At 44.2% G+C, this 16,722-nt stretch overlaps 1 protein-coding gene across 1 annotated transcript in view; it reads left to right on the plus strand.

Annotated features, from left to right (window-relative positions):
* Positions 1–10,251: 10,251 nt before the first annotated feature.
* LOC121154637 (olfactory receptor 10H1-like) overlaps positions 10,252–16,722 on the plus strand; it is a 47,713-nt gene continuing 41,242 nt past the window's right edge. Inside the window, exons 1-2 of the mRNA XM_040977667.1 lie at positions 10,252–10,315; positions 11,451–11,729. Coding sequence (XP_040833601.1) covers positions 10,252–10,315; positions 11,451–11,729 — 343 coding nt within the window. The remainder of the gene's footprint in view (positions 10,316–11,450; positions 11,730–16,722) is intronic.

Below are 16,722 nucleotides of genomic sequence, written 5' to 3' on the forward strand. Positions count from 1 at the left end.
GCAGTTAAATTGTCCAGATGATGGTGAGAGGTGGGACTGAAGGAAGAAGCAGACACACTGAGGCTTTCTTGAACTGATGCCACTGAAGGATGAGGAGAGCCAGGGCAGTGTTCTTACTCAGTCCTGTGCCTCTGCTTGACAGATGTAGGCGATGGTTTTTCAGGTGGGAATCAAGCAGGTGTTGTCACCTTCATTCATTTCATCTTGATCACAAATATTGTCACATGCACATTCCTCCTCTTCCACAGAATGCCCACTGTGCTGCGTTGCTGTTACTAGTCTTCGTTTGTCAGTACAGAGATAGAAAAGAAAAGAAAGAAAAACCTTGTTAGTAGTAGTTGATGACAGAAAAGTGAAGGCATTTTTATCGGAAAAATGGGTGGAAGAAATTATGCAGAAATCGCAATAAAAACTACAGCAATGACCCCATGAGGTGAAAGATGATTGGGGCAAATACAGTATTTGTTGTTAAGAGGACCTTAGGGGAAGCTTTTTGCTCAGTCAAATCACATTTGCAGTGAGGTGTAGAAGTCTGAAGAAACTGAGGCTTATTTTTTATAAAAGATGTGTTTTTGTCAGGAGGAATTAGAGAAGCAGAGACAGAGGGAAAGGTTTTTCATCGACTGGTTCTCTCTCCCCAAATGACCACAGTGACTGGAGTTGAGCTGACCCAAAGCAAGGATCCAGGAGTCTGCTTGGCATATTCCCAAGGCCTTGGACCATCCTCCACTGCTTTCCTAGGCCACAAATAGGAAGCTACATGTGAGGCGGAGCAGCTGGGATAAGAACTGATGTTGAAATGAGATGCTGCTGCAAGGAGGAGGATCAGCCAGTTAAGCCATCTAGCTGCTTCCCACCCCATTCAAGATTTATTTATTTTTATCAGAAAGGCAGATGAACAGGAGAGGAGATAGCAAAAGGTGAGGGGTTATCCCTAAGGTAAAGGAGCTTCGGAAAAGAAAGTGTGGTTTGCTCATGACAATGGAACAAAACGATAGAGCAGTGAGAATCTAATTAAAAGTATGATTTCTGGGCCCGGCGCAGTGGCGCAAGTGGTTAAGTCCTCGCCTTGCACGCCCGGGATCCCATATGGGAGCCGGTTCTAATCCCGGCAGCCCCGCTTCCCTTCCAGCTCCCCGCTTGTGGCCCAGGAAAGCAGTCGAGGACGGCCCAAAGCTTTGGGAACCTGCACCCACGTGGGAGACCCGGAAGAGGCTCCTGGCTTTGGATCGGCATAGTATCGGCCCGTTGTGCTCACCTGGGGAGTGAATCATTGGACGGAAGATCTTCCTCTCTGTCTCTCCTCTCTGTATATCCGCCTTTCCAATGAAAAAATAATAAAAATAAATCTTTAAAAAAAATAAAAAATAAATAAAAGTATGATTTCTGCTGGGTTGAGCTGCTCTGAGCTTTTCAGAACAATGTTAGGCAGCTTATGGGGATTTTGAACATGTGATTGATGGTCACTATTTGTAGCATGTAACATGTTTTATCTAATCAGCACAACAAACCGAAGGGGCAGGCTTTTGATAAAGAAATAATTGAGAGCAGAGGAGAGTGGTTATCAGCAGTTTGGTATTCAAGTATTGAAGACTACTTATGTAAATCGGTGTTTTCAAAATATGGTCCCAGCCCAGTACTGTGATCATCTGGAAGCTTGTTAGAATCTGTGCCTCTTTGGGCCACACCACAGACCTACTGAGTTAGAGCTCTGGGAGTGGGGCCTGGTAATTCTGTTGTACACGGAAGTATGAGAAATGCTTGTGTAAAAATTAGGTCGCATTAGGGTGCCAATTAAAAGGCTGTTGGAATAAAGCAAAAGGCAAGGTGAGGGAACTTGTAACTGAGATGGGGTGAAGGTGACCATGTTGCAGAGATGTGTGGGAAACAAGACAGACAGGATTCTGCAAAGATTGGGGAATAGAGCATGTTGAGAAGGTGGGCTGAGTCAGTCTGGGGGCTCAGGTTTGTCCATCTGCATGAGAGTACTAGTCCCTGGGGTGATGGTGGAGGAGCAGAGGTCGTGAGCTTCATTTCTTCATCAGAAGACTTTGGATGTTCCCATTTCTTTCAGGAACATTGGATAAGGCTTTCTCATGGACATTTGAAGACCAAATGGGAGCATTATAGCTATCACAAGTTTCCAGGTTCTTGCTTTGGCCTCCAAGTTGACATGGGTAGAATGAATGAGATTTTGCGAACTGAAAATCTGCTTGGCAGGCTTTGTTGAACTTCTTTTCTGAAGATTTAAAAAAAATTGTTTTGAAAGGCAGAATTACTAAATAGGAGAGACAGGTCTTGCAGTGTGCTGGTCCACTGCCTAAGTGGCTTCATTGGCTATGGCAGGGTCAGGCTGAAGCCATGAACTAGAAGCTTCTTTTAGGACTGTCAGGAGTGCAAGGGCCCAGGCCCTGTGCTGTCCTCCATTGTTAGCACCAGCATAAACTACAATATGAGCTTGAAATCAGCTTTGCTTTTGTTTAGAGAAATATGTTATTTACAGTATTGCTTGGAATAAGAGCAGAAGTGTCTGAGTGTAGAAGTCACATTCTGAGTAGAATTTAAGTTACTTTGAGCATGTAAAGATTGTAGTTTTTCTTTTTTTACTGTCTTTGGTTTTGTTTATAGGACAAAATGAAGTATAAAAGTATACTTCAGAAAGTTCATGGAAATAGAATTTACAAAATCTAAGTGAATGAATAGTTTTTCTCTGAGCATTATAGAACTCAAGCTTCATGGTTGGTTACTTAAGTTTTTTTTGTTTGTTTTGGTTTTTTTGTTTGTTTATTTGTTTGTTTTGAAAGAGTACCAGGGATGGAGACCTAGATTTAAAAAAGTCTTCTAGTACTGTCCTCCTGGCAGGTACCTTAGTTGAGCCATGTCAAGCAGGCCCCCTAGCTATGGCTCTTGTGTGCACTGGTAGGCTGTGATTGATGGCAGCAATCCCAGCTCAGGTCTCCCATGTGGATGGGTGTATTGATCTGGTCCCTAAAGGTCCACCCATTTCTGTCCTCTAAACTATCTGGTCTCCGCGCCCTCATTCACCTGTAGTGCATTAGCCAGGTTGATGGCAGTCCCCCAGAAGTTACTCTCCCGCTGTCATAGTCTCCCTCAGTGACCCTCCCTCACACACATGACCAGACGCACTTCCCTTCGTAATCCAAAACCCCTTATACTAGTCCTCTTGCAGTGTGCAGTGCCAGCCTGGGGCCCTGCTTGCCTACACAGGGCCCGCATATGTTTGTGTACTGGTTCCAGGACACTCTCTGTGTGTCAGCATCTGCCTCCCTACATATCTTAGAAAAAAAAAATAGAATAGGCAACTATGTTAGCACACTGGTGTGTTAACACAAATTTGACAATAACCAGGCCCAGGATGCCTACAGCTATTAGCTGCTGTTCTCCCAGCAGTGTCACACTTGCCTATATACAGTGCAACTGAGGCTGTTGCCTTAAACTGGGTGTTTATAACATTTTCATCAAGGAATAAGATCATGTGGTTCCAATTCCACAGGCAGATAAAGGGTAGCCACAAAAGTTGCCTTACGTGCCTGGCATTTGCAATTCTACTCAATAATCTGTTTACAGATTAATATATGACTTCACTAAGTCTGAGATCTTTAACCATGAATAATTTTTTTAGATAGTGTTTCTTGACTATTCCTGTGATATGTGTCAGGGCATACTGAATTTTACTCCAGACACTTGTCTCACATATAGACGAGCATTCTACCTTCGCATATTTTTAAGATGTAGAAGTAATCTCAAAATCGATTCAGAGGATGAGAAAGTGAACACACACACACATTCATGGGCTAAGCGTTACTCCATAATGAAAAATACCCAGGATTGCCTCAGAGTTGGAGAAATGGGATGTAAGAGACAGAAATTGTACCCAAACCTCAACTCCAGTCTCTTCTCAAAGAGAGAGTCCTTTCCTGTTATTGACCTCCTTGATGAGGTAGGGAGTGGTGCTTCTACAGGGGTGAAGCTACCTGGGGATTACATAGCACCTCCACAAGTTCCATGGGGCACACAGTATCCATATTTTCATAGTGCCTCTCCTGCTTCATGGGTCCTGAATGAAGCTGATGCATCCTGGGAAATGGAGCAGTTCAGATGACAAGGAGGGATAGAATGACACATGGGTGCTTATGACTTCCAGCTCCTAAACTGTCTGGGATACATTCAACGAGACTGGATTTAAGCACGAAGCCGACACATGTAATGTCATCAACACTAGCTCAGTGTCCACCTTGTTTTCCTCCGTGTCTCTCAGTTGAGACAGTATAATCCAAAAACATGCTCGGGAACATGAGTTCCTCAGACTAACCAAGCTGAAACTGCAAGACATCATGCAAATGTAGAAATCCATGTGTGTCCACTGAGACCCAAGCGCTCTATCCTATACAAACATAGCTGCTTCCCTAGTTACAAGCACTGGAGGGTATCCACTGTATTGCTCCTATTTCAGTTGACATTTGTCATGTAGATTGCTTCTGTGGCTATTAGCTTGATTCCCTCTGATTGCCTATCTAGCTTTATCTCGTAATGGTCTCCTACATTATTATTAGTGAACAGGAAGGTTGAAAATGAAGCTCAAAACATTCATTCATTTTATGTCTTTGATATTGGAAAACTGGAATCACATGCAACCAAATGGTTGTTTTGGGGCACTAGGAAAACTGTGAAGGAAAAAGACCTGTTTGGGGCAAATCTGGATCCTACTCCAGACTTTATTATTTTGGATGAACTATTCCATCTGCCATAGCTTTAGTTTCTTCTTCACTGAAGTGCAATTTAAGAACTGTTCACCCTAAATACCCTTAGCAGTGCTAAGAGCACAAGTCTCCAAGGTCAGGCAGGCGTTTCAGCCCTATGTGCACAAAATTAATTCCATCTTGTGAAATTATTGTGAGTAAACCACAATGCCTGTGAATAAGTACCCTGACCTTCCAATGACATGTCAGATGCTATGGGTGAATCTTACAAGAAATATCAGAGTCAACAGCGTGAATTTTATACGAACCATCTTGATGACAAGCTAATTCCAGAGACAATGTCTGTGGTTTCCTTTATTTTTTTTTTAATTTCCCCAAATTCTTTTTTTATTTTGACAATCTTTACATAGTTCATTTGGGTCAAAAGGTCCAAGGGCTACAGGAAAGTGGGTAATACTATTCTTTCCATATTGTTTCCTTCATGTATCTGAGATAAAGGGGGATATTGAGGGAGAAGCCCCACCCGGTTTCCCACCCACCCCAAGTCCCGGGTGTGGGGCATGCTCTGAGATATTCGCTCAGGCGGTTTTAATAGTTCACTAGTTATGAATCGCTGCCAATCTCGCCCCTCCAAACACGATGAGGTCGTTGAAAAATCCACTGATTGACATTGTCCATCATAGCGTCTCTATTTGCCCGGTATTTTATTGCCAACCTATAGCTGAGGTGGTTGATTAACTTGTTCCATCTTCTGCCATTTCATGGTTAGGGTTCTTCTGAGCCCGGCATTTCAATTGGGGAGATCGTCAAAGAAATTTCCTCTGAGGTGTTCCCAGGCCAGATTCTTGTATGCACCAGCAAGTACCAGGCCCGGCACAGTCCATCACCCTGGTCAGCTGGTGGTTGCAATTGCTGGGTTAGTTCTGTTTTCAGCCCTGCCTTCCACTGGAACCAATGGGTGTTGCAGTCCAGACTGGTTCTGTGCAGCACATACTCGGCCCTCACACAAACCAGTGGGAGCTGCAGCCTGGTGAGAGCGACCTGCAATAACCCCCACCAGGCCCACCCCCTACCCTTGTTTGCCAGTATGTGAGGCAGACCAGTCCAGTCTGTCCCACATCCCCCTTGGCTCTCGTACATGGCAAATGGCATTGAAGCTTAGATCCACCTAACCAGCTCAACAACCAAGCCCTCACGGGTGTTGTTGAGTGCCTCTCTGTCTAGCCACCCCAGCCCCTGTCCTAGTTTCTGTGCCAACCCATGGCAGTGGCAACCCAAGAGGGGGGGAAACCCTCTATTTTCCTCCCAGGTCTCTCACTCCCGGATTGTGCACTTTCCAGGTGGTTCTGTGATTTAACTCTACCAGCTGATGCTGCGGCTATGCCCAAGCAACCCTCGCCCACTCTAATTGTAGGTTGCACCCATAGGAATAATCAGCCCAGCCTGGATTTTCCCTGATCTAGTCCACATGAGACGTACAGGTGTTGTAGCCCTGCTTAGTCTGGTCTGGCCCCATCCCACTTCATGCTCTCCAGTGGGAGTAGCTGTCCAGCAGGGGAACCACCCCTTATTTCCCTGCTGGCTCTGCCCCCTCCCTTCCTGGTTCTCACCTGTGCTGGATGGGCACTGCAGTCACATCCGGCACAGACAACCTCATCCTGGCATTCTGTAGAGAGGACTGGTTTTTATTGCAACCAAACCTGGCTCGACCCTTACTCTGATCTGGTGCTGGGATTTGCCAGTGATGATGTTAACTGATTCAGCCTGGTCTGCCCCCGATCCATGCCTAATATATGCCAGTCTGAAACTTCTTGTGGCCTGCTCTGGGCTGTCTCCATTCTTGCTTCTTGCACTTACCTGCAGGGTCTGTGTCCTGCCAGAGGAGTTGCCCAGGCTCCTCCATCAGAATCTCTCCCAATGTCAGATTTCGCGCGTATCAGGGATGTCCATGAGCCAGCCCTACTCAGTTCACCTCCTGTCCTAGCAGGAACAGTGGCTTTTCCTGACTGGCCTTTGACCCAAGCTGGTTCTTGTTGTTGGATGTTTCAGCCCAGTGGTTTCCTTTAGAAGAGAGAATCCCATCTGTGTTAATGAATGATATGAATTATAATAGTAAGAAGTAGGGCATAAATGAAATGGACTGCATTACTGATGCCAAGGATACTAAAACAAAAGCCTTCAACTCCAACATCCACATCGCTCCCATTCACAATTTGAAAGAAGGAATGATTACCTTCATACCGCAATGGATATTCTCTCATTAAAGACGTTTTCTAAATACAAATGCCAAATTTCAAAGAATAGGTTTCCTATTGCACAAATTTGTTTCTATTTGTGATTGTATAGCTTAAAATAAATAATATACGTATATAATCACTTGCCAAAATTAATTTAGCTAAGCCCAAATTTTATCCAAATTCTGCAATCTTCTAGTATTTTGAAAGATCATAATGTCTGAGCAATTTTCTGAGTAGAAATGTACAATATCACTATTACTTTTGAAACAAATGAGGGGAAAACGTCATGAATTTGGAAAGAGATAATGAATAAAGAATTGCCCTTTAAACATCAGAGGAGACGTGTTTAATCTAATTCATGAAATAGTATTTATTACTCTAGGAAAATATGTTTGGTTCTGGCATTCTACTTACTATTTCCTTAAGGTTCGATATTGTAAATTCCCCTACTATGCAGATTTCAGGTCAATTTTGTTGCAATTTCTTGTCAAAGCTGAGCACTAAGATTAGATCTTCAGCTGCTGATGTGCTTAATTCCATCTCACTCTGTGTGTGTGTGTGTCTCTCTCTCTTTCTCTCTCTCTCCTGTTCATTTCTTTTTGTCCTCTCATTGCTGCTAATCTCCAGTTCCTGAACTGCTTGTGAAAAATATGTCTGCCATTATGTACTGTTCCCTTCACTGATATTTTGATAATGAATGTGGATTACTTACTGTAGCTATTGAAAATCCTGTGTGTAAGTATTGGAAATTTTTGAATTTAGACATGTGAACTGTTTTTTTTTTTAGAGCGACTCACAGAAAGAACATGAAAAGTCTCAACTATTAGTGTTCTTCTCTTGGTAGTGTAGTTAGAGGTTAAAGATACAAGTCTTAGGATGAGCCATATTGGACTGCAAGCCAGGCTTTGGAGTATAGAAATTGCATAAGGTGCTTCGGCCTTTCTAACCTCCTGTGACAATGTAGCACACCTACTGACCCTAATTACCTCCCTCCCCTTGCTGTTTGTGAGGATTTAATAGCATTAAGCATTTTGGACTTCTTGGCAACACTCTGACACTGAGCACACAGTATTACTATGATTCAAGTAAAGGGAACCTGTACTCAGATTGGGGATGTCATACACAGACATGCTAAAGTGTTGTGTAGTTCCGGGTTTACCAAGAGGGTTGGAAACAGCAATCATACTTCTTTTTTTTTTTTTTTTTGAAAGATTTATTTTTATTATTTTTTCATTGGAAAGGCGGATATACAGAGAGGAGAGACAGAGAGGAAGATCTTCCGTCCGATGATTCACTCCCCAAGTGAGCGCAACGGGCAGATACTATGCCGATCCGAAGCCAGGAGCCTCTTCCGGGTCTCCCACGTGGGTGCAGGTTCCCAAAGCTTTGGGCCGTCCTCGACTGCTTTCCCAGGCCACAGGCAGGGAGCTGGATGGGAAGCGGGGCTGCTGGGATTAGAACCGGCGCCCATATGGGATCCCGGGCGTTCAAGGCGAGGACCTTTAACCACTTGCGCCACTGCGCCGGGCCCAACAGCAATCATACTTCTGAAGCTGCTATCAGAGTGAAATTACCTGTGCCTGGGGGAAACACATTTATCAAATAACAGTGAACCAGGTTAAAAAAATTTAAAAAAAAATTTTTTTAATGTGTGCATTTTCCTAAGCTAGAGATTTCTACACCTAAATCTTTTCAAGTGTGTCCTAGTTCCAGAAGAGAAGCAGAAAATTCTTGCAGACACCAGACCACACTATTCAGTGAGCCCTTCAGAGTATGTCCCAACATGAAGGCTTGCGTATACATGAGGATAATGTGTGTGATGCTTCCATTACAATCCTGCAGAAATAAGGGCTTTCCTTGATTGCATGTCTTCAAATAACAAGGGCAGAAACTCTGCCTGGATCAATGAGCAGGAGCATGAACTTGACTAGGCTATTACCTCCCATGATTAATATCAATAATAATGATTTTTAAAACCCTGAAGATGTTTATTGGATTTTCCTCTTATTTTTGTACAAAATAAGTAAAGACTGAGTGGTCAGGAACCAATAGCCCCACCCATGATTAACCAGAGAGGATCATTTTTAAGGGCAGTGATAACAAAAATCGGTTCCAATAAATGAACTTTGGTCTAGGATGGAAAAGGGGACGGGATGAAGAGTCTAACAGGAACCTCAGTATTTGTAGTTTTTGTAGTCCTGTGCTCAAAAAAATTTTAACTTATGGAAGGTTAAGATTATCAGACAACAAAACTCCAGGCTTCCTCTATTTATACAAGCTTATTTTTTAAAAGATGTGTTTGTTTAATCAAAAGAGTTACAGGGAGAAAGTGAGAGTGAGAGAAATACCGCCCATCCAAAGAATCACTCTTCAGAAGACCACAATGGGTGGGGCTCGGGTTGAGCAAGGCCAACAACCAATTTCTCCAGTTCTCCCTTGTGGGTGGCAGTGCCCAAACACTCCAGCTATCTCCCACTGCCATTTGCAGATGATTAGCAGGAGTGGACAGGAAAGGCAGCAAGAAGGACACACATCCTATTCAGGATACTGTTAATTTTAAGGTTTTATTTACTTATTTGAGACATACACCATAGCTGCTTCATCTCTCAAATGACCAAAAATGCTTAGGCTGGGCCAAGCTCAAGCCAGAAGCTGAGGACACAACCCTATCCTCTAAATGTGAGTGCCAGAGGTTTAGCCACTTAGACCATTTTCCATTGTTCTTCCAGCCCGTTAACAGGAAGCCGGATTGGAAGTGGAGCAGCCAGGACTCAAACTAGTACTCATATCAGATGCAGGTGCATCAGGCTGCACACCTTTATCCTTTGCACTATGATACCGAACCCTGGTGTTCCAACATTAAACTTACCTGCCACAAAAGCAATCGGAGAGGAACACAGCCTGTGGGGTGAGAGCATGCACTGTTGATTTTTGATCAAATGAAAAAGGTAAAATTTCAAAAGAGCCATTGGATGTTAAGAAGAAGCCTCTTGGGCTACCCCATCTGTCCAGTTCAGTGCACAGGGATGCATGGGCAGGGGTTGTTCCCTGGAAGTGTGGTCCCAGACAAGACCCTTCTATACTTGGCTTGCCACCCATGGGGTACCCATGACAGCAGCCAGCAGCTGTTAGTGCAGGAACAGGGATTGGAATAGCCATGGCTGCTGGGCCATCCCTGTGGTCCCTCCCAGCCTGATACCCACTCTCATGCCTTGAGCGCCTGCTGAAGATGCCCCGGAACCTAATCTGGGAGTTCCTGCAGGTTACCCTGAAGCAAGCCTGGAACCTGGACAATGACGCTGTCATCAAGCAGCTACAAGCCTCCAAGTGTGACCTGCCTCCTCCTGCCTTCTGAAGGTGTGCCCCACCTAGGGCTCTGGTCAGCTTCCCTTCTGGAGGGGGAGGGGTTCAGCAGTGGGAGGGCCCAGCTGGGGGGATTTCTGCCTTCTCCTCACACCCCTTGTCTTCCTGTGCTCCACAGCTCTGCTTGAGAACATTCTGATCTGGGCCTCAGGCAGCTTCCAATATGGTCATTTGGGGAGGGAGGGTGCAGCGGTGACAGCTCTCCCACCCCCACAATGTCACTGCCCTACCTGGAAGGCCCAGTTTCTCTGACTCCATGAGTGGGCATGGGACTGCAGGTCCCTGCACAGAACCGAGAGTGCAGCTGAGTGAGGGTGGTGACCCTGCCTGACTTCAAGGTCTCTGAGGGCGCAGCACCACCCACCTGTGTATGTGATGCAGAAGGTCCCTGTGCATGCCCGCAGTTGTTGCCAGAGATGACTGGAGAGCCTGAGTCAGGCATGCAGAACAGAGATGGGCTTGTCCCAGTTCTGGAGGTTGTAGAGTGGGCCCAGGGGCAGGCTTGTATTGGAACTGGTCAGGCTGCCCAGTGGGTGCCTTCCTTGTGCTCTCACATAGCAGAGATGGTGATGGCCAAATCTCTCAGCAGGGCAAGTTCATGTTGTGTCCTCAGCTCGCAGAGGCTCAAGGCAGAGGCGCAGGGCTTGCCCAGCCCCCACTATGGAAGACAGCATCTCTTGTTCCCAAGGGCCCTGCCTGGGACTGCATCTTTGCCCCAAATGCCCACCTCTTCCTACCAACACTGGAGGGTTCAGATCCATCCTAGCCATTTAAGGGGGACCCAAATGCTCATAATTAAGCCATTCCCATGATGCAGCACAGGGAAATTGAGGGGTTAGGTGACAGGGCCAACATGAATCCTGAGTAGCTACCAAGTGTCCCCAGAGATGAGGCCAAGAGGCAGGGCCCTCAGGTCCTTTGCATCTCTTGGGGCCATCCAGGGAAGCCAGAGGTGTCCCTGACACTGCCCTGATCCAGGCTACACATAGCCTTCCCTTAGGGTCAGCAACCTGGAGGGTGTCCTCATGTCACTTCTGTGTTGAGGACCCAAGAGATTAGGTGCAGACCATGTACTCTGTAGGCCATATGGTACAAATGGAGAAGCAAACTTGCTGTGTTTTCCTTTCAGCAAAGCCTGGTGAGGCCTGCAGCAGGAACCATGATCAGATCCACAGCCCTGAGAAGCCTGCCTCTAAAGCCCTGCAGGGCAGGGACACAACTCAGGACCTGGGGCCACCATCGCAGCCCCCTGAGTCTTCAGATTCCCTCGCCGAGAGTAGCTTTTCTGAACCACCCACCATCTATGTGGATTGGGTAGAAGATACAAAGGAGGAGGAAAACTCTTCTGAGGAAGACATCTTTGAATGCCTCAACCGAGACACACAAGTGCAGGCTTGGAGGGCTCCACGTGAGCCCAGCATCACCAAGACACCATGGAGCGTGTGGCACAAGGGAAGGCTGCTCCAGTGGTGGAGTCTTGCCAATCTACAAGGACCAGTGACGGGTGCAGATGGCCCGTGGCTGGAGATGGGAAGCCAGAAGGACCTCTCTGCTCCTCTGCATTCCTCCCAGCCCATGGTTCCAGGACCCACACAGGCCATCCAGGCCCCAGGTTCAGGCCTGAAGACGGCTTCCCTCCATGACTTCCACCAGAGTCCCCTGGAGTATGCTGATGCCTGTGTGATGAACAACATGGCCAGATGCACACAAGGGACAAATGAGCTAGTTCATCTAGAGCAACAGGGGGTGTCAACTGCCTCTTCAGACGATGGAAAGCAAAACAGGTTAGACAACTCTCCTGGCTAAGCTTTGCAGCATGTCCCTGGGCTTGTGGATGCTGTCAACCAATAGACCTTGGAAAGATTTTCTTGGCCTGGGAACATGGGGAAGCTGCTGTGTGTGGGTCTCCCTGTGAACCGTAAGCAGGCTGTTTACCAGAGCTCATTCTCTGTCATGTCCGTGTGCTTTGACTTACAATTTGCCTACTTAAGAAGGAATGATGTGTGGATGTCACATCTTTGTTCTCTGTATCAAATCTGAGTTTATTCAATGGTTTCAGAGAAGGACTAGAAAATTCTGTGCCACCTTATTTTCTGCCAAATTTCAGTAAAACTGTAAAAAATATAAACTGCTTAGGTGAGAAAAAAAAAAAAAGCCTTTGTTGTTCAGGTCTTGATCTCTTTTATCTGTGTCCCCAGAGGTCACTAAGTCCTGCTTCTGCCTGAGGTTTGATGTCTTTGCTCCAAATTTGTTTCTTTGGTAGTGTGCTAGCATGGCAAATTAACATGCCAACTGTATATGGGTGCCAATTCAAGATCTGGCTGCTTCCCTTGCAATTATGCTGCTCACTAATACATCTGGTAATGCAGCCTAAGGTTTCCCAAGTACTTGGGTTTCGGCCCCACTGTGGGACACCCAAAAGATGCTCTAATTTCTTGCCTTTTGTTTGACCCAGTAAGTGCTGCCATATATTGAGTGAGCCAGAAGGTAGAAGATCTCTTGTTCTCTCTCTGCCTTTGAAATAAATAATTAAACCTTAAAAATAGAGACTGGCTTATTTTCAAGCAAAAATTACGAACTAAAAGAGACAGAGATCTATTCACTCACTGGCTCACTCCCCAATGGCAAAAAGAAGGAGTGCTGGACCAAGCCGAGTCCTGGAGCCTGCAGCTTCCTCCAGGTCTTCTGTGAAGGTGAACAGGGTCCAAGCCCTTGGACTGCTTTTCCCAGCAGATTAACAGAGCTGGACTGGAAGTGGAACAGCTGCTTCCATATGAGATTCTGGTGTTGCAATTGGCAGCTTCACATATTATACCACAATGCTGGCCTTTGCCTTAGCTTTTGATACTATTGACAATGTTTTTTTCTTTTTTCTTTCAAAGATTTATTTATTTATTTTGAGTCAAGAATATTTATCTTAAATCGAGCACATAAAAATTTATATTCAGAAGCTAAATGCAAATTTCGTCATACCTGAGAATATTTGTTAGATATACCAGACATTCCTATCTTTCCTATAGACAGTTTTAGGAAAACCATTGGAAGGTAGCTGAATCAGATGGGAAACAGAACTACCACAGTGAGTTGTTTTTTTTATTTCTTATAGTCTAATTCATGACAAGTGTTTTACAGTTAGTACAATCTTATATTACAAATTTTGAATAAATTCTGATGCTGTATGAGTTAGTGGGAGGGTAGAAGGATGGGAGTCTAACATATCCTTCCTGTGCACTTCTTTATTTTGTGATTCTCTGGGACTCGGTTTGACTTTATTTTCTTCATGTGGTGTTAACTAATATGCCTGTGTGACGACCACCTTGCTAAGTAGTAGCCACCACTGGCAAGGCACTGACACTGCAGCATTAACTTGTCCTGATTACTGCCAGTCGGTGTGGACCTTCCCTTGTTGTTCAGTGAGATTTTCCCTTACATAAAGTGCTGCTCTAGTTAGGATCAGTGGGAAGAAGCATGTTGTCTAAATTGTGTGTGAAAAGCTGTATTATTCATGCCAATTCTCGTATTCAAATTGTTTCTTTTTGTCATCATTTTTTTAAGATTTATTTTATTTTTATTGGAAAGGCAGCTATACAGAGAGGAGAGACAGAGAGGAAGATCTTCCGTCCGATGATTCACTCCCCAAGTGAGCGCAACAGGCTGATACTATGCCGATCCAAAGCCAGGATCCAGGAACCTCCTCCGGGTCTCCCAAGCAGGTGCAGGGTCCCAAAGCCTTGGGCCGTCCTTGACTGCTTTCTCAGGCCACAGGCAGGGAGCTGGATGGGAAGCGGGGCTGCCAGGATTAGAACCGGTGTCCATATGGGATCCCAGGCATGCAAGGCGAGGACCTTAACCACTTGTGCCACCACGCCGGGCCCAATCATTTTTTTAAAATAATTCTTACTCATGTATTTTATTCATGAAAGTCACAGAGACAGAGTGATCTACAATCTTCTGGTTAACTCCTTAAATTCCTGCAAGATTGTGACAAGGCCTGGCCAAACACAGGAGCCAGTAGCTAAGTCTGTGTCCAGGAGAGTAGTTGTAAAAACTAACATACCTGAGAAATTTCCTGCTTTCTTTTAGGGAGTGTGTTAGCAGCAAGATGAAATTTGTTGTGGAGCCATAACAAACACCGAAAAGTCCAGTGCAAGGTGAAGGTTCCTAAGCATTTTCTCCAACACTTCTCCAGATGTCCAGACCTCCTCGTTTTAACTGAGCATCTGGTAGGATTGTATTTTCTGTCTTTTAATAAGTTATCTAGGCTATGTGTCTCCTAATTTTTGTTTGTATAATTTCCCTAGAGTCTGTAATGTACATTTGTAAATAATCTACACCCAATTTTAAATAACACTGCAGTTTCTTGAGAAGTTCAGATATGTTATAGTGGCTGTGTTTTTCACCTATCCTGTGTATAATTTCTGTCATTCCTATCAGTTATTATAAATTGTAATGACTTGGTTCATGAATGGTAGTATCATTTGAATATTGATTTACACATTAAATGGTATGGGATGGAGAAAATGAATGTTTGTACCATAATTTAATGCAAACAACTCTGTTCCTCCAATGACCTGACCTCCCAAATCACATTGTACTTTTTGATTAGTTTCTCTATTTTTTAAAGAGAATATAAGCAACATCAGAATTTTGATTAGATGTTTTATTTCCCAAATGCCCACAACTAAAAGTACAGATCAGGGCTAAAGCTGGGAGCTGAGAACTCAATGCAGCTTATTCCTGTGGGCAGCAGAACCCCAGTGTCTGAAGCCATCACCACTGCTGCCCAAGGTCTGTGTTAACACAAAGCTGGAGTCAAGATCAGAACTGGGAATGGGACCCAGGTACTCCAGTGTAAGACACAAGTTCCTTTCCTGCTAGGCTGAACACTCCTCATGTGCTATTGTTGTTTTGTTTTTGTTTTGTCATCATTATTAACTGAGATACATTGATTCAATTCTGAGTACCTTTCCTGTAATTTTACAGTGTGCTTGGAAGACAGCATAGCATGTCCCAACTCCTTGGTCCCTGAACCCCTATGGAGGATTCGAATGGAATTCCAGGCTCTCAGATTTGGCCTGGACTTTGTTGATTATTGTGGCTTAATATGGAGTAAACAAGTGGAGAGAAGATCTCTCAGTCTGTCTCTATTTGACTCTTGCTCTGTAATTCTCACATTTAAGCAAATAATCAAATTGTTTTTAAATAATTACTAAGGGTCTGGCATGGTAGCCTAGTGGTTAAAGTCCTCAACTTGCAATAGCCATTATAACATATGGTTGCCGGTTCAAGTCCCACCTGCTCCAGTTCCTATCAGCTCCCTGCATGTGACCTGGGAAAGTAGTAGAGGACAGCCCAAACCCTTGGGAGCCTGCATCAGCCTGGGCAACCCAGAAGAAGCTCTTGCCTTGGCTTCGGCTCAGCTGAGCTCCAGCTGTTGTGGCCACTTGGGGAGTGAATCAATGGATGGGAGATCTTCCCCTCTCTCTCTTTCTCCTTCTCTCTGTATGGCTGAATTTTCAATGAAAGTAAATATTTATAAAAAAGAAAGATACAATAACAAATTTTAAAAGCACTGTGTTGTATATTGTGTCAGTTTGGACTGCTTAGTTGTTTTAGATAGCTCTTTGTTAGTATGAAGGGATGATTCTCATTTTTAATAAAATTAGTGAATTTTTATTAGCATGTACTTAAATACTATCATAAGTTACAGTGCAGTATTTGAGTATACAAGGCATACGCTAAGTCAATCAGGTGATCAGGCTGCCCACTGTGTTTTTGCAGCATGTAAGGTCGGTGGGCCAGTTTCCTGCATAAGCTTATCATTGTGTGAACTGTAGTCACCACGGGGATGGAACACTGGATTGTGTTCCTTCTGTTTCATTGTCTGTGTTACCTGTTCCACCTCCTTCCTATCCCTAGGCCTCACTCTTCCCAACCTGTAATAATCACCATTCTACATTTACAGTGATGTTTTTTTACATATATATGATAACATGCTAAATTTATTTGTACTTTGGCTTAATTTTATCATATACAGTTTCATCTATTTTACAGCAAACAACAGTATTTTATTATTTTTAATGACCGAATGCAGTCTTGACATTCATTCATTTTCATTATTGATAAAATCAGGGGAATCGAAACCTAAATCAAAAAGAATTGCATCTTCATTCCTATTCCTGTGCCTTTTATTTCCTTCCCTTGTCTACTTTCTTTGAGAAAGTATGAAATTGAATAACAGTAACAGGTTGGCATTCTAACTTGGTTGCATATCTTACAGGAAATACATCTATATACCTCAATTGAAGTTTAGTGAGGTATATCTAAATATTTGTAGGTTTATTTATAAATAACATTTATAAGTAAATGCAGGTAATTTATAAATAACATTTATGCATGCT

This window comes from Ochotona curzoniae, unplaced genomic scaffold (genome assembly GCF_017591425.1).
Source record: "Ochotona curzoniae isolate NIBS_2020 unplaced genomic scaffold, NIBS_Ocur_1.0 contig_1014, whole genome shotgun sequence".
Classification (NCBI taxonomy): Eukaryota; Metazoa; Chordata; class Mammalia; order Lagomorpha; family Ochotonidae; genus Ochotona; species Ochotona curzoniae.